Below are 23,416 nucleotides of genomic sequence, written 5' to 3' on the forward strand. Positions count from 1 at the left end.
ACAGGCTGCAATAGCACAGCTTAACCATTGCGCCAAGGCTCGCTCCCTATGTATAAAAGACCTATATTACAACACAACCAAGATACAAGGAAAAAATCCAAGGCCCAAAATTGAGAATCAAGGCACATCCAATGGTGGTGATCATGCTCCTGCATCAGCACCAGTACCAAGGTGCCTAGCAGGTGGAGACTAAATCTAAAAGGCCAGCACAACACACATAGGAAATAGGAAACACAAGAATGTTCCAGCACACCTATACCCAAAACCTATTCCATCATACCCTTAATAACTGCAATGTGGCAATTCAGTTGGGGCCCAAATCTGGACATGTTGTCCACATTACCATGATCCATCTAAATTTCAAATTTTTTTTTTTATGAAATCGCCATGTGTCATTATAGAGGTTTTTAAAAAAGTTTGAGAAGTCCAGGAAGTGAACTCAACAAGAGCTATTGAAAAATCAAGGGTAAAGCCCATCCATAGGGGGTCATCCAATTGAGATAGGGCATAGGGCCACCAAATTTGACCGGTGGCCCACCCGGGGATTCTCAAATCTATCTACAGGTCTGAACAGCAATGCTGAAAGCCATTTACCTAGTAAACAAGTCATACTTGAAATAGTGTTTTGAATGGCATATAGGCTAAAACATGAGGCTCACCACAAGGCAAGGATTAAGGAAAGGAGCCCAAGACTTAAAATCCATGCATCAAATATTCAAATGGGTGGCACATGCCCCACATCATGACATGTTGGTGGCATATGCTTCGCAAGTCCAACATATTGTTCCTATCTCTAGATTAAGAAATTATTTTTCTAAACCCAACAAAAATGCAACTAAAATTATTTAGTTTCACTTTTGTCATGTATTTCTTTGCATCTTTGACTTTCCCTTCTTCAGTTCAACAGCATGTATTTCATGCAAAAGTATGACACATTTACAAAAAAGAAAGTCAAGCGCATGAAATTTACACCTTTCCTTTTAGGTAAGTGGAACACCTTTCATGCATCAGCATTTTTAAAAATTTGACAGAATATATCAAATACTTTAGGTACTGTCATCTGCAATATTTCACTAGAGAATTCCTATCAATATATAGCCACATAAAATGTGACTGAATATATCAAATACTTTAGGTACTGTAATCTGCAGAGTTTCACCAAAGAATTCCTATCAATATAAAGCCACATAAAATCCTTTTTGGCTGAACGACCATTATTTCCTATATAGTTGGTTCCTCTTGTAGCCCTTTTATGCAGTCATGATCCATTTACTGTACTGCAATATTTGTATTTAAAATCATCTCCTCATCAATAAAACCCCATAGAAGTATCTAAAGAAAACAATGGAATACTTTGATATTCTTTCTTGAATTTCTGAAGTTGTAATTGGCCCTTAGTTCCTAGTCAGCTTAGGAGTCCAATTATAATCCTTTCAGTCTATCATCGGTCAATTAAGTAGAGGATTGAGTTGTATTATGATTAGGCAAGTTCTAGTCGGAATAGGAGTCAGATTTTAAGAGGTTTATATATTTACCCTGCCCTCTGGCTGTACGAATTAATGGAGTAAAGTTGTTACTTGGTTGTGAGGCTGTTGACTATATATCAGGTCAGTTTGTCTGATTTTCTTCTTCTATTTGTTCTCTCTCTTAGTCTCTTCATTCCCATCTCTTCTCTTCCCTTTACCTTATGTTTAACATTACAGTTCACAGGTGCTGTCCACAATCCCATAACAGTGTTTTTTTCTTCTTTCACTATTCTATTCAATTTCTATACATCCTATTCAACCCTACTGTTTCCCACCACCTTTCCTTGTAGTTCAGTCCTGTAATAATACCAGAGATTAAGAAAGCAGCAATAGAGAAGAAGAAGAAGAGAATAAACCGATAGCAGGAGAAAGGCCAGAGAAACGATAGAGTTAGAGTACTCTATCGTGGACTGGCAATATATTTTATATTGCTAACAGCCAACCCTTAGTAGGATGTCTACTAAGATTCAAAGACCAATTAGAATGACCAATCATAATAAAAGCAAATAACTATCTAAACCAAATCACAATAGGAAACACCTAAAGAAATAACAACTAACTACAACTTAGACATGATTCCACAGTACACAACTCCATGGAACACCCATGGACCACAGCGTCATGATACACTTTAAACACTCTCACTCAAGCCGGAGTATATATATTTCCCATACCCAGCTAGGAACAACCACTAAGAAATGTAGGCCGGAATAATGCCTTCGTGAACATATCACCAAGTTGATTGCCAGAGTTAACAAACGGAGTTGAAATCAGCTTTTGCATAACTGCATTTCAAGCTTTTTGTTTAGGATCCATAAGGTTATCAATGGGTTTACATCCCAACATGCTAGTCTCAGACAGAAGATCAAGCACACACTTCCTCTAAGACAAACCGGCACCCGTCTTACAATGTACAACTTAAATTCCCAAGAAATATCTAAAGCATCCCCAAGTCCTCCATCTGAAAATGTTTTTTTTTTGTGGTAAATAAGTATATTACCGAACCCTAGGAGGGGGCAGGGAAAGAGAGCCAATATACAAGAAGGGAAAAAAGAAAAAAAAGAACAAAAGGGGGGGGGGGGGGGGCAACCGAACCTACACAGAGGTGGAAGGCCGCATAAGGTGTACATCAAGACTCCAAGAAATCATAATATGTCTGTTCCTAGGGGTGTCAAAAAAATGTCTCTAACGGATGCAGCTGAGCTTGGAGGACACATCGAAGGAGATGGCTTTCCAAATCACATCAAAAGATCTAGAGTTGGAAGTCCATCTCCTGAGGTTCCTTTCCAACCAAATATGGTGGATAGCAGCGCCAAAAGCTTCCCAATAGTGTCACAAATGGACTTTCCATGAAAAGTCTTGAGCAGCCAGAGCCAATCATGGTCGAAGACTAGGATCCTTCTGCTACAAGGCCAAATCGAGGACAGGGCTTTTTTCCAGATGGGGGAGGTGAAAGGGCAAGCGAAGAAAAGGTGATGGAGGTCTTCCAGCAAAGGTTATAAGAGGGGGGGGGGGGCGAGGATATTGCGGTGAACGAGGAAGGCTTGGGTGGGCAGGCAAAGTCTGAGGGCTCTCCAAACAGTGAGGCTATGGCGAGGGATATGGCCTTTGAACCAGACAAGGTTGTGCCAAGGGACAGAAGGGCTAGGGTCTCTGGTGAGGTTCCAGGCTGAAGAGGAGGTGAAGAGACCATTGGGGGAGAGAAGCCAAATAACCTTATCCGCACAAGGGGAGAGGGTGGGCTGCAGAGGGGGGAGGGTTGCCCAGATTTGAGAGAGGGGTGGGGGGTCCAAGATCCAGAGGAGATGAGGGATGAGAGAGGGGCTGCCTTAGGGAGGCTAGAGGAATAAATAGCTCTGGGGCCGAGGAGATTAAAGAGGACCCCCAGAGGGTGCCAAGGGTCAAGCCAGAGAGAAGTGGTGGTGCCATCAGCAATGGAAGAGGAAATCCCACGAAGGGCAAGGGGGGGCGAAGGGAGAGGATCTTACGCCAGATCCAAGAGGAATCAACAGGGATAGAGACAATCCAGATGGAGTCAGATTTAAGTAGATGGGAATGGACCCAAGAGACCCAGATGGATTCCTGGCGGAAAGAAATTTTCCAGAGAAGCTTGAGAATGCCCGCCGTGTTAAGAGTCCCTGACATCTGAAAATGTTGATGTAGATATACCTTGACATCTTCGATACCAGACAAGTCATTATTAGAAATAATAATATCATTAACGCACACAATAAGGATAACAACCTTAGCCCCATGACGACGAGCAAATACAGAGTGACCAAAGAAGCACTGAGTGTATCCATAACCACCAATAACCTTATTGAACTTGCTGCCTGTTAAAGTGTATCGTGAGGGTTTCTGTCGGATTCAACATACGTGTTTCCCTCCTTCACCAAATTTGACTCAAAACTAAGCTAATCTCCTCCAAATCTGACTCAAAGTTTATCTGCTTTAGAAAGAATCTTAAGCTAACTCAAACTAACCTTATCTCCTCCAAACTAAGTCCCACACATAGGATAAACTTTATCTATTAAGATAACTTCTTAATGAATAGTTAATGGGTCACACTACTAATAGTAACGACCTAATTAAAATATTAATTTCGTGTACACCTAGGACCTAAAATCCAAACCTTATAACTGATCCCATTACAAATAAAAAAAATTAAAACAATAGCCCATAACCATATACTATCAAAACAAACCCAAAATTCAATGGTGGTCATCACATAGTTGTCAAGATGACCAATTATGAGATCTCTGCAAAAAACTTGGTTTTTTCATGTACCGAGACTAGACACGCCACGAGTCAACAAAAGTGCAAAATCTCGGCCGAAATGACACAAAGTCATTTATATAAATACCTTGTTTCGACTTTTCTCGGTCGAAATTTTGACTTATTCTTGGTAAACTCGACTGGCTTCGCCAATTTGTGAAGAAAACAGCTCCAAATCACTTATTTGCTCCAAATCTTACCAAAAAAAGTTTGGAATACTTGGATTTGATGCTCAAGAACAACATTTGGAGGAGATTTATGCCCAACAACCTTCCTTGGAGGAGATTTGAACTTGAAGGCCCGACACTCGTTCGATATTAGGATGAGCATATAGGGATAGGGGTGACTTAGTACTTAGTAGTTGTTGGCTTGTATTGTTAAATAATGATTCAAAATATATTTGACTCTATATAACAAACAATGTTAGATGTATGATTTATGAGATGGTTCATAATTTGATGTCTTTTCATTCCTATTGCTTATTTAAGTTGTGATACTTGAATTATGTGTTCAAATACTAAAGATTGTGTGGAATAAGTCATATCAGTGTATATACAACGTAAACTACCAACCTAGGGTCCTAAGTCAAACTACCATTTTGGGTGTGATTTTTAAAAAACTACGGGTTCCACCATGTTTATAGGGCTCAAAATAGGCTATCTTGCAAGTTTCATGACCTATTTAGGTCGTATGGCCTCCGAAACCAAGGGCCGAAATTTGAAGGAAAAAAAAAACATTAACTTGGCTGAGATCTCGCCGAGTTACCGAGACAACTCGATTTTTGGGCTGACTGAAACAGCCAAGATACCAAGACCTTGAACCTTGAAGCGAGTAAGCGACCCAACATGTTGGAGGGCACCCTAGGCATGGAATATATAATTATATGTAATATATCAATGATAAAGCTGTTTGTAACCGAGATGGTTACAACTGACTGTTGTAACCATTTTTTTATTCCTTGTTTACCCTTGAATATATTATTCTCTCCTCTTTTAAGTTAAAACTGTTTTGTAATTTCACTGTCCCTCTCTAGTCTCTACCCATCTTCCCCATCTCTCTGTCTCAGTCTCCGTTTCCCCATCTTCCCCACCTCCGTCAGTCTCCATTTCCAGCTCCCCCTCTTCCCTTCTCTCTTCCATCCCCTTCCCACTGCATCTCCCTTCCTCGACTTTGCCCCTCCCCTGAAACTCGGCCCCATCCTTTGCAAAACTTTTTCCCGGATCCCCTCCAGTGGTTGTCTTCAATTCCACTCTCTGTGTTTTTCCTGCAATCTTTACGTGAGCAGGACATGATGTGTACGACATCCATTCCCCAAGATTCCATCAGTTGATATTTCAGACTGCATTTGTGCTTCAGACCAACATCCTCAGGCTCAAACCTGACAGAAGACTCAAGACCCGTAAGTACGGTGAGGTTAAGCCTGCACTCAGCAATTGGTTGATGCTGCCAAGTTCCTCCGCACCCACTTGGCCAGCATTATATGAAATGATGGATGATAAGTTGAAGTAAATTTACGGGCGAATCAAAACCCAACCTCCAGATGGGTTTCAACAAACATCGGTAATTGCAGAAAGTAAATGAAAACCTAAACGATATACCGAAGAATTCCGAAGTAGTAGAAGGGTATAGATAAGCAAAAACAATTAGGAATAAAAGATGCAAACCATGACAACATGTGCTCCTTCTTAAGGCAGAGAGTTTCCCATAATGGGAAGAAAATGTGAACTCCAACTTGGCGCATCAAATGGAAGTTTAGCTCCAATAAAGATGCTCATGGAATATTCAAGAGAATAAAGCACAAGTATCTCTTATGTAGTTTAAGTTGCAGAATTCAATGGTAGCGTATTTGTTCTTCATTACAGAGATGGGGGAAGGAAGAGGGAGAGGGAGAGGGAGAGGGAGGGACAGGGGGAAGAGGAGCCGAAGCCGGAGCCCAAAGAGAAGGGAGTGGGAGTGAGAGTGACGGACCTGGATTAGGGCGCCTGCAACAGAATAAAACAAGGGGAGTAGCGGGAGGAGTAAGTAGAAGAGAGTTGGACAATGTCGAAAATCCACATCATTATTTGGAGGGTAAAATAGTCCGGTTACAAAGTCAGTTTGTAACCTTCTTGGTTACAAACAGACCCTTATGCAAAATAGAAGCCATATCAATGCAATATGAAATAATTATGCTAGTAATGACCTCATATGAGAAAATCAACATATAGTAAACAAAATATAGGATACAATATAAGCATATTCATCGAAAAACAAAGTAATAAACATAAATCAATGTAAATTGTAAACTCATGAAGTGTCAACAAGGTGTGCTATCACCTTGGATCCAAAAGCCTAGGTGATTACTATGGGTGATCATACTCTTGCATTAGCTGCGTGATTAAAAAATATCTACATAAGCATGTAGATGCTGGTTGTGAGCCGGAGGAATGTTAACAACTTCATTAACATTTGCATTTTCATGAGGTAGCTTTGGATGTATTTGTGATTACTATTTGGGTTACACAAGATCTTTCTGCTGAGGATGGGTAGCTTTGACGGTGGCCAGGTGAGTGGTCCTGGAGAAAGGTAAGCTCATTGAAGATTACTTCCATTAGCAATTCTTTTTAGATGTGTAATAAAACTTATAAGAAAGACTTTTGGAGCAAATATGTGGAAGCATAACAGATTGACGGTGGAATAGCTCTTATCCAAAGACATAAAAGGGGGTAAAACATAGGCTGCTTTTGGTTCACTGTAAAATATTTTACACAAAAATAATCGATATTTATAAACTTCATTTCACACTTTCCATTGAAGAAGCAATTGCTGACAGGTTTTGCTGGCATTAACATAGAAAGAATAAATACTTTTTAGTGCCATGAATTGCACCAAGCATCATGTGCTGTCCTTTATCATGTCTAAAAAGACTGTTCTGCTCCTGATGACAATGTGAAGTAGAATCTGGTCAGTATCACTTCATATAAAGAGAGTGACATGAAAAAGGCATCACCAAGTGAACATGGTATCAAAAAGGAAATACACTCAACCCATGGCAATGTAACTTCATTTCTGCAACTGGAAATGGCAATTGTATCAACATCCAATAAAAAACTCAATTTAAATAATACTAGTGACAAGAAAATGAGTTACCAGGAGTCCAGCAGAATCATTAAAAGCTGTAGTCTTCAGATGGGGAAAAAAGAATGTAACGTTGCATAAAATTACAAGAATGCTATTTCATATTAGTGTCAGTGATGCAGATTCATTACCCAAATGGGCTTATTTTATTAGGAATAAGTCTAGGGTTGGGATATATATATGTTGGGTCTTTAATCCCAAGGGTTTTCTATGTAATAAGCCACTTTTATGGGCCTAAACTATGAGTAATTAGGTTGCATACGGGATTAGCTGTTTTAATTCCTTAGTTTTGATTTTTATGTAATTATTGGTCATGTGATCAATTAAGTGATCATGTGACTTGTTTAAGTGGTCATGTGATGTAAGTTGGGCTAGATTAGGACTCTATAAGTCCAGCCATGTTTTGAGTCTATTTTCTTTAGTATTCTAGTTTCCTAGTCAGTTTAAGTTACCTAATAGGTTAGGGATAGGGTTAGGCCTTTCCTTTTTAGTGTCTAAGTCTATTTTTGAGTCTTCTATATAAGTTTCTAAGGGAAGCCAGCATTGAATACGAATTTGATTAATAAAAATTAGTTTTATGCTAGCTGCCATTGTTGCTGCTCTTTGTGAGTGTATATCCTTGTGGATCTCAAGGTGGATAGGGTGGGTGGACTCTTGCGACTCCTTGCATCGTGAAGATCGAGAGGTCCCTTCAAGATATCAAGCTGCTGCCATTGTTTCTGCAATTCAGTAAGTTTGAACCTGCACTTTGTTTTAGCCCAGCCATTCCCCTTCATTAAACCTAATCCACACCCCTTCCCCCATCCATCAAACCCTAACCTCCATTAAACCTGCAACTCCTACCTTAACTAGGATTCCTTCATAACTTCAAATCTGTCCATCAGTTTCAAACCAAACTTCCAGCATACATCCCCCACACTTCTCCCTACACTCGATCCAAAACCCAGCTCATAACTCCCACTCTATCCCCTCCATTAAAACCCAAAACCTGCAACACAATTCTGTCCAAAATCGCACAATTTTAAAACCTTCCCAAATCCTATTATTTATATGCCATAAAAGTACCCTAGACCTGCACATTAAAACCCCATAAACCCCATTGCCATTGTCCAACCCTAACCCTAGGTTTGATCTAAATTAGTAAACCCTAACCCCATTGGCCAGCCCTTGTGTGACCCCATTACGCTGGCTCCTAGTGGGGCTACTCCTACCTAGGACTACATTAGTCAGTTTATAATTTTGTCACCTTAGACTTAGTTTTCAGGCACTTCCACTGCTTGTTGGGGGCTGGAATTTGACATGTAAGCAGGGTGTAGTATACCCTATCACATGCATCTACTGATGCTTGCCACTTGGCAATTTGGTACCAGGCTAAATGACACTAACCATGTTGCCATCTGCCAGTCACCTCTTAGGTGAATTGGCATCAGTTGTGCATCATAGTGGAATAGACTCTGGTTCGAGTCAGTAGGGGTGCTTGACACTACACTGTATATGGTATACAACCTGCTGTATTAACTGCTAGGTTTTCACCTTCACTACTGATTTCAAAAATTCTCTACAATAACCCAAATTCTTCAAGCATAGTTCCAAAGTTAGTAGCAGTTCTAATGGAGGACCGGAAAGGAAGAAAAGAGGAGTTTTGAAGAAATCATAATTGCAAGGGAGAAAGAGAAGAAACCGTGAGAAAAAGGAGGGGTGGTGCACACGCACATAGTCAGAAACTCAATTCATTCTTTCATAATCTCTCCAATACGTTGATTACACATCTATTTATAAAACCCAAAAATAAAACTCCTAATTACTTACTAAAACTAGGTTAACTAAAACAGAAACCCAATAAAACTCAAATTGGAAATTTCTTTGTGTCTAATAACTACCTTAAAATAAAAGATTACATAATACTATCCCAAATAAAATAAACTTCCTAAAATCCTACTAGATCCAAACACTCAAACTAGACCCTGTTCAATTGGGTTTGGGTCGGTCTAAGGTAGTGCACCAATTGGGTCGGCCCCGCCCAAGATTCTCCTGCATCAATTCTCCCGGAATTCAGAAAAACTCGTCCTGTGGACGAGTTTTGTAGAACGAGAGAATCAAAATCGTGCGATCAACGTCAACTATCAGTCCACGTTCAACTTATATAAAATTTACGAGCCGAAATTCTTGATTGAGTAACCATGGGAAAGCACGTAAGCAAATGGATCAACTACGCAATCAACTGCCATGATTTCTTGCTGTTCATCGACCAACGGCATCGCCGAGATTGAAGTCTGATCTATAATGATTTCTTGATGTTCATCGGCCTACGACATTGCCTGGATTGGAATCTGATCATGGAATTTCAATTCTTTGATCAGATCGTTGATTTCATTGTGATCTTCAACTTCCTGGGTCGAAATCTAATCATGGAGCTTTAACTCAACCTTCAACAATTCATGGTTTGCTTGAAGGTCTCTTATGACTTTGTCATGTTGTTGTAGCTTTAACTCAAACTTCAACCATTCAAGGTTTGCTGCAACGATTCTTAGGGCTTCGTCATTTTGTTGAAGTATTCTGGCCCATTCTTCAGGATTCATTTGGGTAGTGGATTTAAAGATAACAATGGCAGAATTGTAATTTATTGAAAGTCTAAATCACAATAAAAGGGAACAAAAGAGTCACGTACAGGGGGAAAGGTAAATTTGGAAGCAAATTTAAGTACGGGATATGAGGTAATAAAGATGAAAGGAGGGTGTAATATGGGAAAGTGGATTAAAAAGGGTACTAAGATAAAAAGGTACTAAGGAGTAAAATGGGGAAATCAGAAAATAAAAAGAAAGAACTTAGAATTGTGAAGGGTTGCCAGTGAGGACTGAAGAGTAGAAATTGGAAATAATGAATGAAAGAGACTTATCTTGACGGGGGAGTTTGGATCGTCTTCAACCTCTGGAAAGTGGAAAGCGAGTTTTGCGCTGGAACAACGAACAAGAAGGAACGACGATGGAAAGCCAGGTTCGAGTTCTGATTGAGTTCAATTAGGACTCCAACTACTGAGATATCGCACGCCGGAGTGTATTGGTTCGATTACAAGGAGCTGCAACCAGATAGGAGTTCTCGCGTCTCTCTTCTTTCTTCCTTTTGGTTTCTGTTTCTGTACTCTGTCTCTTGCCCTTTCTTCCCTTCACTGAAACTTTTTTCTTTGGTTTTGGTTCTGGTTGTTGCTGGCGGAACCGAAAGTGGTGGAAGGGCTCAAGCGATTCACAGGGGGAATGGAAAAAGGCGGTGAGGGCTGTTGCTGGAAGCAACAGAGATTATTATTTTTTTTTTGGCTTCTCTGTTTTGTCAACAGAGTTGTCTTTGTTTTTATTTTTGTGTGTAGGAATCGCAGGGGGTTCTGCTTGGGTTTCAGTGGAGTCGAAGGACAGGGAAAGGGGTAGGGTTTCAGCGGGAGATGGGAGAGAGAGGGTTGCTGTGGGAAGGGGGCAGACACGATATTTTTTTTTTCACTGCTGATATCGGCATAACAGTGGTGGGGATAAAAAAATAAGGAAAGGGAAAGGGGCTACTGCAGGTGTTGTTCGATCTCAAGTATTCACAACCACAGTGAAAACAAAAGAAGGAAAAAAAGAACAGAATGGGGAGAAAGATCACTGAGAAGAATAGCAGGGGAAAGAGACTGAGAGGATGAAGATTCAGAGAGAGAGAGGGGGGGGGGAGAGAGATTCACCCAGGTTTGGGCTCTGATACCAGATAATGGGGGACCGGAAAGGAGAAGAGGGGAAATCTGAGAAGAATCAGAGTTGTAGGGGGAAAAGAGAAGAAGAAGAAGGAGAGGTGATGTAGATCCTACCCTCCTCAAATTGAAGAAGCCACCCTAAGCCTAGGGTTTTAGTAGGAGCCTTAGTTTAGTTTATTTAAGTTCTATACTGTTGGAATTTTTCAAAATATTGATGTGGACTTTTAGTCCCACATCGGCTATGAAAGGAAAGCTCATTGGGTTTATATGTGTTAGTAGTAAGTAGTTATTATTATCACATGTAATGCTAGAAGAGATTGTACGGTGCACTTATGAGCGAGGACGGTATCCGTCAAGCGCGTATGCGTGCGCGTGCGTGAGGCGCAATGTGGCGCTTTGATGGCGCACTTTGCACTTCGCACGTGCGCATCGCCGCAAGATGTCGCCTTAATCTTTTCGGGATCGACGGTGTCTCGATCAAAGGGTGCTTAAGATCGATCCGACCGTTGGATCGGTGGCAAATCAAAGAGGAGTGCAACCCTTGGTTTAACATTGACCCCAAGAGTTGCAGCCCACACGAACAGCCAAGGGAGCCAGCCTAAATAGTCATGACCGTCGGTCAAGCCATATGAGCCAATGGGTGTGACCCATCCGAAGCGGCCTTGTGGGCCTATAAATGGGCCACGAATTCTTCTCGATCCAGATGATCAAAAAGAAAAATCTCGATAGCTTCACAGTTGTTATTCTCTCCAGCACTTAAGGACAGAACGATTTCGTTCGACTCAGGCCTTCTTTCTGTCCTCTCCTTTTTTGTTCAGATTTCTAACATATACTTAGTTTTATTTTTATGTTGTTAATTGAATAGGTTTAAATTGGTTCAATTGGTTTAGTTTAAGTGATTATTTCTGATTGGCTAGTAGGATCTTATATCATATTGGTTGTTGAAGAATTTTAGTTGTTTTAAGTGATTTTATTAGTTTTTCTTTTAGTTGTTCAGTTGGGCTGGATTAGGACTCTATTTTGAGGCTATTTCAGTTTCCTAGTCAGTTTAAGACTTTAAGTTACCTAGTAGGTTGAGGAATGGGTTAGGCCTTTCCTTTTTAGTGTAGGAGTCTAATTTTGAGTCTTTTATATAAGGTTCTAAGGGGGCCAAGTATTGAACACGAATTTTGATTAATAAAAACTCAACTTTATGCTTGCTGCCTTTGTTGCTGCTATTCTCTCCTATGAGATCCAGTCTTGTGAGTCATCTCAAGACCCCCCCTTGTGAGTCATATCAAGGATTGAAGGACTGGAATCCCCAGTGACTCCTTGCATCTTGTAGATCTGGAGGTCCTCTCTTAGCTTCTCTTCAATCTGTTACTATTGGAGATCAGTGTTAATTCAAGTAAGTAGTTTTATAATTCTACAATTTAATTCCTCTTCTTAATCCTCCACTTAACCCTAATCGATTCCCATAACCCTAGCCTCACTCTAAAATCTGTCCAGCCTTATCCCTCCACTCGATCTCAGTTGCAGCACAATCTGTCCATCAAAACCCTAAATCCAATTCTGCCCTAAATTGCAGAATTTCGTAACTCATCCAAACCCTAACTTCTTTATACCAAAATAACTCCCTAGACCTGCCCATTAATACCCTATAAACCCCTTTCCCAAAATCCACCCCTAAACCCTAGATCCTGAAAACACTCCATTTTTACAAGGCCTCTAACTCGAAACCCTAGATTTCCAACTTCATCCAAATCAATCCAAACCTACACCAATAGACTCCTAAAAACCTGCACATCATTACCAAATAATACCCTAGCTCGAAACCATAACCCTAACCCTAACCCTAATTCTGCCCTAATTAGCCTAAGCTGTCCCAATCGGCCAGCCTTGTTTGGTGATCCTATTACCCTGGTTCCTAGTGGGACTACTCCTACCTAGGACTACATTAAGAGGGGGGGGGGATGCACACGCACATTAAAATAAAACTCAAATTGGAAATCTCCCTACGTGTCTAATAACTACCTTAAAATAAAACATTACATAATACTTTCCCAAATAAAATAAACTTTCTAAATCCTACTAGATCCAAACACTCAAACTGGACCTGGTTCAACTGGGTTTGGGTCGGTCCAAGGTAGTGCACCAATTGGGTTGGCCCGGTCCAAGATTCTCCTGCATCAAGTTCTGGTGCGATAGTTAACCCTAAAACCTAAAAAGACACATAATGGCCATATTGAACAAATTAGGCAACAACAGTTTCACAAAATATACAGCAAATTTGTGCCCAAATCTGAGCTAAAATAAAATATATCCTGAAACCTGGTTCATTCCTCAACCCACGTCGTGTCAGGTGGCAAGTCACTAGGCTTAGCCCTTGAGCCCCTGGATCAATAAAGCAATTTTCTTGTAAGAGGGAGCTAGCTCATGTCCTTGCGGTAAAGAGAGATTACCCACTGAGATTTATGTATAGGTTGGAGTTTGAACCTTCAATGAAGCTTATCATTAGTATTATTGTAAACAATACACCAGATTAGTAGTTGATGGTTAAATAGTAATTCAACCATCTGTGTTGGAAAAATCATGACAAGTCAACAGGTTTGTAAGGAAAATGGGTCAGAGGGAAGACCCATCCATTCCGAGTGGTGGGTGGTGTGACAAACAGTTTGACTGGCTCAGCTAGGTTGGGTCTCTAAGCATTGAAAATAACATTTCCACCACAAAGTTGCTATAAAGAGGATGAGCTAGATCATGCATGTACCAGTGGGTTGGCGGTATAAGTTGAAAGCTTATCAGCAAGAGCCTCCACTGCACCAGCCTCCATGACAGTGATTTTGTTCTTCTTGTGAAATGAAGAAATTATTGACAGCAACCACGCAGCAACTGTTCCCCCCAATACAGTGGCTGGATCAGGAATATCGAAATCATCCCCGTCTTGGAATACAGTTCTTTCCATATAACCTCTTGGGGTTCTGACTTCAATTTCCAGATTGCAGCAGCTAGAGGTATGTTTCATCATATCTACTAGGGTATAAATGAGAGGCTTTAGAAAACCTGATGCATCAAGTGCATTGATTGACTGCATTTTGTGTTCCTTCACAGCGCAAATGAGTAATGCAGCACCTCCAACTCTCACTTCTAAACTGGATGAGTTCATTATTCTATGAGCAAGTGAAACAATAGAGTTTGGACGGGCAACCAGAAGGTCACCCAAGACAACTGGTTGATCACCACATAGCCTGGACAGGATTTCTATTGCCTTATCATGTGAGGGAGGAAGCCCATCAGCCAGGCAGCGAACCAGTGGCTCTAAGCTTGAGGGAACTTCAGCAAGAGCAGCCCATGGTGGGTATGTGAAGTTCACACTTGGTTTTGTCCTAGCCAACAATGCAACTACATCTAGAGCGTCAGTGGCATCACTTCCTTCCATGTCCATTGTAGATAAGGAATCAACAATTGCAAGAACTGTGAAACGGCACTGCGCATTTCCTCTAAGTACTTCCCCAACTGGAAAATGGTTTAATAATTGATGAAGGGCACGTGATGCATTCTTCTTGCCTTCCAAAGTGCCTTCTCCTAGTATTCTTGTCAAAGATGAGACAACATCTTCTGCCAAAGCTTCTGCAGCTATCTGAGGATCAGAGAGCAGATTAGCCAATGCAGCTATTGCAGTCTCAGCAGCATCAATGGATGAATTCTTTGCCAGCTTAATTAATGGCTTGACATCCCCTTCTGCAACATAAGACACCTTTTTAGAGTTAGTCTTGGTTGGACGGGACAATGCACCCAATGCCCGAGCTGACTGTCTAGCAACAACCTGAGTTTTGCTGGTCAAGAGCTTCATGCAAGGTTTAACAATCTCATCAGTTGCAAGGCTATCACAGATGTCTTGTCTAGTGCTAAATAGGTCGGCTAAAACAGAAGCAGCATACTCTTGAGTTTCCTCATTTGAAGAGTTGAGAACCTGGACAAGAGATCTGAGGCCATTATTAGCAGGAGCTCCTTTATGCACAAGATCTTTCTCTGATGCCATGGTAAGCACATGACCCAACACCTTAATAATTTGAGCCTTTGAACTTGGAGAGTCTCCTCGGAGCAAAGCCAATAGCTGATTGATGGCGGCAGAGTCAGCAAAACAAATAAGCTTTGTAAGTGCCATTGCTGAAGCTTCTTGTCCTTTTGGTCCACCATTTTTTAGAAGCCAGAGGAATGCCGGGACAGCTCCGGCACTTTCAACACAGGCACGTATGTCTTCACTGTGACAGCACAAATTCCACAGCACATGTGCTGCATCTTCCCTTGCCTTTTGAGATCCTATCTCCAATAACTGCACTAGTGGAGGAATACCACCAGCGGCAGTGATTGCCCATTTGCTGTCATCAAATTGGTCTGTCAAGATTGCCAGCATTGCGACAGCATACTCTTGATGTTGTTCACTAGACAATCCCAGCAATGACATTAATAACTGAATACCCTCTCTCTTTCCTAGGGCCTCCCAGGTACCAACCCCATCGCAGCATAAGCTCGTTAATGAGAGTATCAGATATTCCTGCACGTCAGCTGAGGCCATGGTTATGAGTCCTATGAGCACCTTTTTCGCTTCTGCATGATTGAGCCATCTTGAGAGGTATGTATTGCCATAAAGGCTAGCCATAGCCTCGAGGACACGCTCCTGAACTAGTTTATTATCTCGAGGCTTTAGTAGCATTATCAGAATATTTTCTATCTGTGTTACATCAAATGGTTCTTCAACATCAGATGCTTGTTCAAAGATCATCAGCGAGTATGCAAGTGTGCCAATTATATCAGCAACAGGAGCAGCCAAGCGGGGGGACTGAGATAGTTCTCCAAGATACAGTATTAGAGCAGACAGTCCACCACATATATTCGCCAAAGCGCGTATTGTGTGTCCCTGTAGATCCTGGCCACCCTCCCCTTGCATGCATTCTTTAGAAGGAGCAACAACAGCTCCAATGAGGACAGATATACCGTGTGCATCCACCACAGCTTTCTTAGCAGTAGTTGATTTGGATGAAAGAGCTTCCAGGGCATCAGCAGCACTGGCTCGAACTGATATATCATTTTCCTGACCAACTAGTTGAAGCAAAGCTTCAACAGCTCCAGCATCTATAATTTTTGGGATGCTATCACTGAAAGCTGACATCAAACGAGCCAAAAGAGATGCAGCATTGGACTGAGCAGCAGCATTATCAGAAGAAAGAAGTCCAATGATATTATCTACCCCTCCTGCCTCGAGTGTGGCGTTCCAGTAGCCATTCTTGTCCCTACAAAGATTCCTCAAGGCCCCAGTGACAAATCCCTCCACCATCTTGTCCTGCTTGATATTTGGATTGAGTTGATCCCACAGAGTGGGCACTACACCTTCAGTCACAAATATTTTCACACCCACATGATCTTCTGATAGTCCACCACACGAAACTTCATAGATTGCCTCGGCAGCAGCCTTCCTGGCTTCAATTGATTCTGACTTCAGAAGTGAGAGCAATGGTGGTATGCATCCACCAAGAAGTACCTTTAACCGTAATTCTTCTTCCTTGCAGAGAGCGCTCAAAGTTGTAGCAACATTAACTTTGGCAGCAGTAGTACCACTCCTGAGAATGGATATAAACAAAGGCATTGCCTGTGTATGAGAACCAATAAGCATCCTCACATCCTTCCTTGCTCTAGTAATACTGAGTAAGCGTGTCGTGATAAGCTCCTTCTCATGTTGTGATGACATGTTCGCATGTAGCTGCTCAATAAAATGAGCAACTGTAGCCATCGTAGACTCTGAATCATCCATTCCTGCTGGCCCATTTGATTCTCTGAGAAGTAAATAACAAATTTATAATCAGTTGAAAAATGAAATCTTTAAAGCAAGTTCCATGTTGATTTTGAATGATTTCACAGGCCAGCCTAGAGTGAGTCTTACAGGATAATTCAAGTACAACAAAGTTGGTTCTCAAAACCAACAAGGTGTGTTACAGTAAATAAAAAAAGGCATGATTGTTGGACTTGAGCATTCAATGATTCAATCACTAAAACATAATTTACTGCCAAACCACTCATTGTTAGTAGAGACAAAGAGATCAAGTTAAATGAGTAATACTGACCTAGGCGGAGTAGACCAAGATCTTCGGTGTCGAGGTTCAGAGGAAGGAGATTTTGACATTTGCGCTAATTATTAGCTCCAGTTCTCCCTGTGGCAACCTATGCATCATCAACGTTAAGTAATTCAATTACACAACCTACCTAGATATCTCTCAAACCCCAAAAATAAATAAAGAGATACCAGAAGGAAAAGAAAAAGATTCTCCACTCAATTTCCGAATTCCAAGTAGAACAATTAAAGAACAGAAAAACCCAGAAAGCTTCTACACCCACCTTAATTCGAGTTCTAGCCACTTCAAAATTTTGAGAATAGATAAAGGGAGAAAGAAACATATTTCATATAAAACAAACAAAAAATGACAGCAACAAATTCACCACCATATGTAGAGATGACACAGAAAAGAGAGATAGGGAAAATTAATACCCGGCCACTCTATAATGCAAAATGTCGAAGAACCACCCCCTTGGAATTAACCACAGTTCCTGCTCTTCTTTCTTCTCCTCCTCCTCCTCTGCCAGAGAAGCATAATACCTCAGTTCTTCCTCTGCATCCAATCCCTTAAGAAATCTACCAGGAGGGGGGACGAACACAAAGGGAAAGCTCACTCACAACAGTAAGAACCCCTTGGAACTCTAACAATCAACCACTACAACAACAGCAACAACAAAAAACCATCAATGCCGAAAACCCAGATCTTCAAGCGTTAAAAAAATACAAGCTCTGCAATAATTAGCTCAATTCCTCCATTAACAATGAAATTAACTTTGTATCGTCTAGCAAAAATGGCAGGAAAAAAAAAACATTAAAATTAAAAAATAAAACCCGAACAGTACGGAGATCGGATCAGAAGAACATTGGAGAACTAGGGCAACAACCGTCATTTTCTCCACGAATTAAAAAAAAGTGATAAAACAGATAACGAATAAAAGGAACCAATAATCAAGTAGAACACAACCCACCTGGGAATTAAAATTCTTGTGAAAAACAAAAATGGGAATCTGTTTCTATTGGTTCCTCCAATATAGGAAACAGAGCAGAATTGTACAGAGAGACAGAGAGACTTCTTTCCTGAGTCGTCTTCTTTCTCTCTCTTGTCTTTACAGTTTCTGGGTGTCGGAGAAAACGGGCGTCTTTCTTCGGTGGGAGGGTGAAAGGCAATGAGGACCTTTGCTCTATTGCCATTTACCCGCCTTTCTCGGGTTGGCTTCATTTCCTTCCTTTATTATTATTTTCTTCTTTTTACAGCTTCACACACACTCTCTCTCTCTCTCTCTCTCTCTCTCTCTCACACACATTTAGTAAGTACACCATTTAAGATATCTATCCATTCATATATTTATGTACCACCATGATGTGTTGGCATATTATAATCTCTTTCTTATTGAGATTAGTAAAAATAGTTTACCCAAATAAAAAAAAATTAGTAAAAATAATGGTAAGTATGTCTGTCACTTTAATTTATTTTTGTGGGTTGGCATATTAGGAACATTGTTTGGACTTTTTGTTTTGTTTTGTGCAAAAGTCCCCAAGCCCACTCAGAGAGGGGGAGGTGGGGAATATATAGAAGCCTTCAAGGATAGAAACTGTTGTATATTTCTCAAAAAGTCCTCCAGAAAGAAGGATAACCCACTTTGAAATAGAATGGTCAATCGTTTCAAACATATTTATACGAAGAAAATTGCAATAAGCAAAATCATTCTTCAACAGGAGAATATCTTTAACCATGATAGCTATTCCTCAAGGAGGCACCATAGAAACAAACGAGAGACATTTAACTAGTACTTGGCAATCCAAGAGTATCGTTACTTGAGTCAAACCTACTCTTTTTGTTGAGCAAAGGGTTTGCCAAACAGCAAGTTCTTACCCACCAATGCAAGCATCACAACAAGATGGTTAGAAACAATCACCTGGAGATCCCCCAACTGGCTCAAAATAATGCAAGCAATGTCTAAGGCTTTAGGGTTGGAGGAGACTGTTGCATCTGTGAAGATGTTGAATGCCCCAAACTGAAAAAGACGTGATGTATCTATAGTTTTAAATATTGGTATTGAGTAAAAAGGACAAAATGTATTGTATTTTGAATTTGTAGTCGTTTTAAACCGATATTGTTTGATATATATTGATATCAACAGATCAATACCATATTTGATACCAAGAATTAAAACCATGGATGTATCACATTGATAAAGTTTTAACCACTAGTGATTCTTGGTTACCCGTTGGAAGATAAAGACTATAAAATGGTACATTAGCGTTAGGACTGAGTTTTCCTTGCACCATGGTTAAGGAAAGCTTTAAATGCACTTAGATTGGGTGTTAAGGAATAGTGAAGGATATTTCAGACCTTCAACCTTTATGGGTATAATGATGATGATACGTGCAAGATAATTTGATAGAGAAAATAAAATAAAAGAGAAATTATAAGGAGAGAAAGAAAGGAAGAGAGATATAGAAGCCGTCGGACGTCCTGACACAATTAGGAGGCTGCCAATCCTTTTCTCAAAATAACTCTTAAGAGGTAACTTAGGGGATAATAGTTTGCTTATATTTTCATTCACAATCACTATTAAATAGGGTAGTATAACCGTTACATAACTTCTCACTCATGATTCCTTCCACATCTAAATAACTAACCTATCAATATTGATAGTTATCCTAACTTACTTACACTCAATATTTAATTCACGCACAACACAACATAATAATTAATAAATATAAAATAATAGTTAATATATATAAATAGCCGTATAATTAAGTACGTAACAACTTCTTTTCCCTTGAAATTGTCCTTGTCCTCAAGGAAGATAAGGGAAAAATAAAATTAAAATAATCCATATGGATCCCAAATCTTGGTAGAGTAACTTCCAAAGAAAATCCAACACAACTTGCAGTTTTGGATAGAAAGCCTCTTCTTCATTTTGCACGGTTGGAAGGTCACCTTGTTGTTGCCGTTGAACATAGGACGATATTCCCATATAGACTCAGGACGGTCGATTTTCTACTAATACGATCTTGGAAGATCCCAACCCTATAAACCGGCTTACAAGGTGAGGGAACCCAAAAACTTATCAACCCACATTAAGTTTTTTATACAAACAATGTGGGATAAATGAGATCGTAATAGATGATGGTAAGATTTGGTTGGATGAACCTTTCTCTATGAATGAAGAAAAACTTCTCATATTGTTATATTATGGTTTAGGGTAGGTGTTCTCTGTGGGGGACCAATGAGAACGTGCACATTGGCATCATGGGTGGGCAGAATTTCCACTTTTCATGGGAGTGGGTTGATCATTCGCCCCCTTCTATGTCTGACATGGACAATACACTCCCCCACAAAAAACCTTTCATCATATTAGATGAAATAAAAGGGGTAAAATGATTAATAGAACTTGATGGTTATCATTAATGAAACTTGTTGAATTTTAGGTCTTGAGTGGGGATAAAGAATAGTAGGGTTCCACCCTAGTTTTGCTTGGATTGCAAGTGGATTGAGAGCAATATTGGTGTACTGTTACATAAGTTGTGGCATATGATTAAATTTCATACTAAGAGAGTACAAAACCTTAAAAATAATTCACCTTAAAAATAATTCACAATCTTACTGGTTATATTTTCACACCATTCCTATATCTTTTTAAGGATAAAGAGCGTTAATTGGTCGTGTCCAAGGCATGGATCCACGCCTAGACAAAGCTGGGCATGGAATGACCGCCCAACCCCCATTCTAAGGCTGAAATTCCAGGCATCATGGTGGGGCTGTGTTAAGAAAACAACGCCCAGAATGACAATTCACAAAAGAAAACAAAAACAGAGAAGATACACAACACCAGAAAGTTACGTGGTTCACCCCCAAGGTGGGAAGCTACATGTACATCCACGGTCAAACAATAAAACATATCTCACTATCTTTTGGAAATGTTACAAAATTTCTCATGCAGCCCTCCCAGAGATAAGAACATTAAATAGAGAAGCCCCAACCCAAGAAAGTACAGAAATACCCCTAGACCCAAAAATACCAAACCGAACAGGTCGGACTAAATCATAACATATATCCCAAAAAATACTGTTTCAAAGATCTCAACAAACCCAACACATAACATATATCCCAAAATATACCATTTTCGGCAATCCGAGGTCGATTCGAGGCCAAAACGACCCTCCGAAGATCCCAACTACATTTTCTAGACCAAAACCAGACTTCACCAATAACAAGCTGGGCGGTCATTTCAAGCCTAGCTGTGTCACTCTAAACACAGTGTCCACGCCTTGGACATGATTGGGTGGCGTTCTATAACCCTTTTTTTTTTTTTTTATCATCTTAGTTCTATTCTAAAATTGCTAACATAAAAAGCAGTAGATTCCATAAAAAAAAAAACATAAAAAGCAGTATAAAAAGGTCCACATGAGTGAATCGAGAAAAAGAAACTTTTGGGTTTTTCATGATGCAGTTAGTTCCTTTTCTTCTTCTTATTGCTAGGGCATAATTTTGCAAAATTTAACCCTGGGAAAATGTTATTTGCCTTTCCTAGGGTTATTTCCTTTTTCTAATGGAAGGACAAGAAGAAAACTTTATTGGAATGATTGTTCATGTGGAGCCTACGTAGACTCAGTTTTTTAGTGAAAGATGAAATGTGGATAGAAAATAATATCAAGTATCCTTTTCAACTATAAACAATAGTATCCAGGATGTCTTTATAATTTAGTTTTAGTATTTTATAGTTTGGGTAGGAGATCCAGAATTCCATGCATGATAAGTAGCTATTTGTGGGTAGATATGGTAGAATGGGTAAGTAAACTGGTAGTTAGAGTTGAAACCAAATGTGGGCCATATTTGAAAACCAATCTCTCTGAGTGAGTTTGGAATCGATGAGTCAACCCAGTAGTTTAGCCGGGTTTATTGATTCTGATTCCAATTCCAGTCGATTCGTGGTTGATTTCATTGTCCAAAGCCAAATCTAGTTCCATGTGGGTTTGGGCCAAGCCAAATCTAGTTCCAGTAAGGAAGAGGTCGATTGAAAGAGCTAGAAGAGCTAGGGATAGGCCGAAAATGATCATAGGTGAGGTTGTGAAGAATGACATGCATAGTCTGGGTCTTATGCGAAGTATGACCTTAGATAGAGCTTATTGGAGGGCAATGATCTACGTTATCAACACCATGTAGCTGAGATTTTCTTGATTTTATGGACTATCCTCTTTCCTCTTACTTTTTTTTTTTTTTTTTTTTTCCATTTTCCATTACTCACTTTTCTTTTTCTATTTCTTCATTTTTACTCTTCATCCCTCTTACTTTCCTTTCCCCTTTGTGAGGATCTCAGTTTTCTCTATTTTGTTTTGAAAGGATCCATGTAACCAACCCCATTTAATCGGGATAAGGCTGAGCTATTGTTGTTGTAATTTACTCTTTTACCCTTTTAGTATAGTACACTTTTTTCCTTAATGAAATAAATACTATCATTTCACATGTACCTAGTGCACGAGACTCCCACCACTGCAGCGGAGTCTAAGGAGGGTCTTAATGTACTCAGCCTTACCCTTGTTTACTAGAGAGGCTGTTTCCTGACTCAAACCCATGACCACTAGATCGCAAATGGAGAGGTTGATTCCTAATTTGAACCTATGATCACTAGGTCACAAATGGAGAAGCTGTTTCCTGACTCAATTCTGTCCCTCATCATGAAAATATTTAAGGTGACAACCACAACAGACAAATTTCCAACGTATGGGAACCCTACCAGCTGGAAGAATAAGACAAGGTGGGTGGCTGATACCCATGTAACTTGCGGATTAGTAGAGTCACCTTTCTGGGTGTGAGGAGCCCAGAACACACGTCACAACAATGAGTTTTCCCTCTCTGCAAGTCACTGTTGCCATGTGGAACTGGGGGTTCTATTATGGATTTTGGTTGGATGGATAGTGACTCAATACCTGAGTGTCATGGGAAATACAGGAGCAACAAAAGGACAGGGATTCATAATATCCACCACCGGTAAGAGAGTTACTGCCATTAAAAAGGAACCCCCTATCAGTCGACGGTGCATGTGAGTGAAGCAGATGGGCTTGGAATGGATATAGAAATAAAGATATTTTCTCCCTTACCCTGTAATTCCATGATTTCCACAGAGGGCTAGAATTAATAAATAAGGAATAGTTTTAAGTGAAAATCTAGATTTCCATCCA

At 40.1% G+C, this 23,416-nt stretch overlaps 1 protein-coding gene across 2 annotated transcripts in view; it reads right to left on the reverse strand.

The window, feature by feature from the left end:
• LOC122667335 (protein CELLULOSE SYNTHASE INTERACTIVE 3) overlaps positions 1-17,717 on the reverse strand; it is a 38,855-nt gene extending 21,138 nt beyond the window's left edge. The window contains exons 1-3 of one of the 2 annotated variants that reach the window (XR_006333787.1): positions 17,660-17,717; positions 17,238-17,334; positions 13,886-16,949 (exon numbers count right to left, since the gene is read on the reverse strand). Coding sequence is in view for 1 of the 2 variants with exons in the window: in XM_043863591.1 (XP_043719526.1) it covers positions 13,886-16,949; positions 17,238-17,296 (3,123 nt within the window). In the remaining variant the exon portion in view is untranslated. The remainder of the gene's footprint in view (positions 1-13,885; positions 16,950-17,237; positions 17,335-17,659) is intronic. The other variant, XM_043863591.1, reaches the window with a different exon arrangement.
• Positions 17,718-23,416: the final 5,699 nt, after the last annotated feature.

Source organism: Telopea speciosissima, chromosome 7 (genome assembly GCF_018873765.1).
Source record: "Telopea speciosissima isolate NSW1024214 ecotype Mountain lineage chromosome 7, Tspe_v1, whole genome shotgun sequence".
Lineage (NCBI taxonomy): Eukaryota > Viridiplantae > Streptophyta > Magnoliopsida > Proteales > Proteaceae > Telopea > Telopea speciosissima.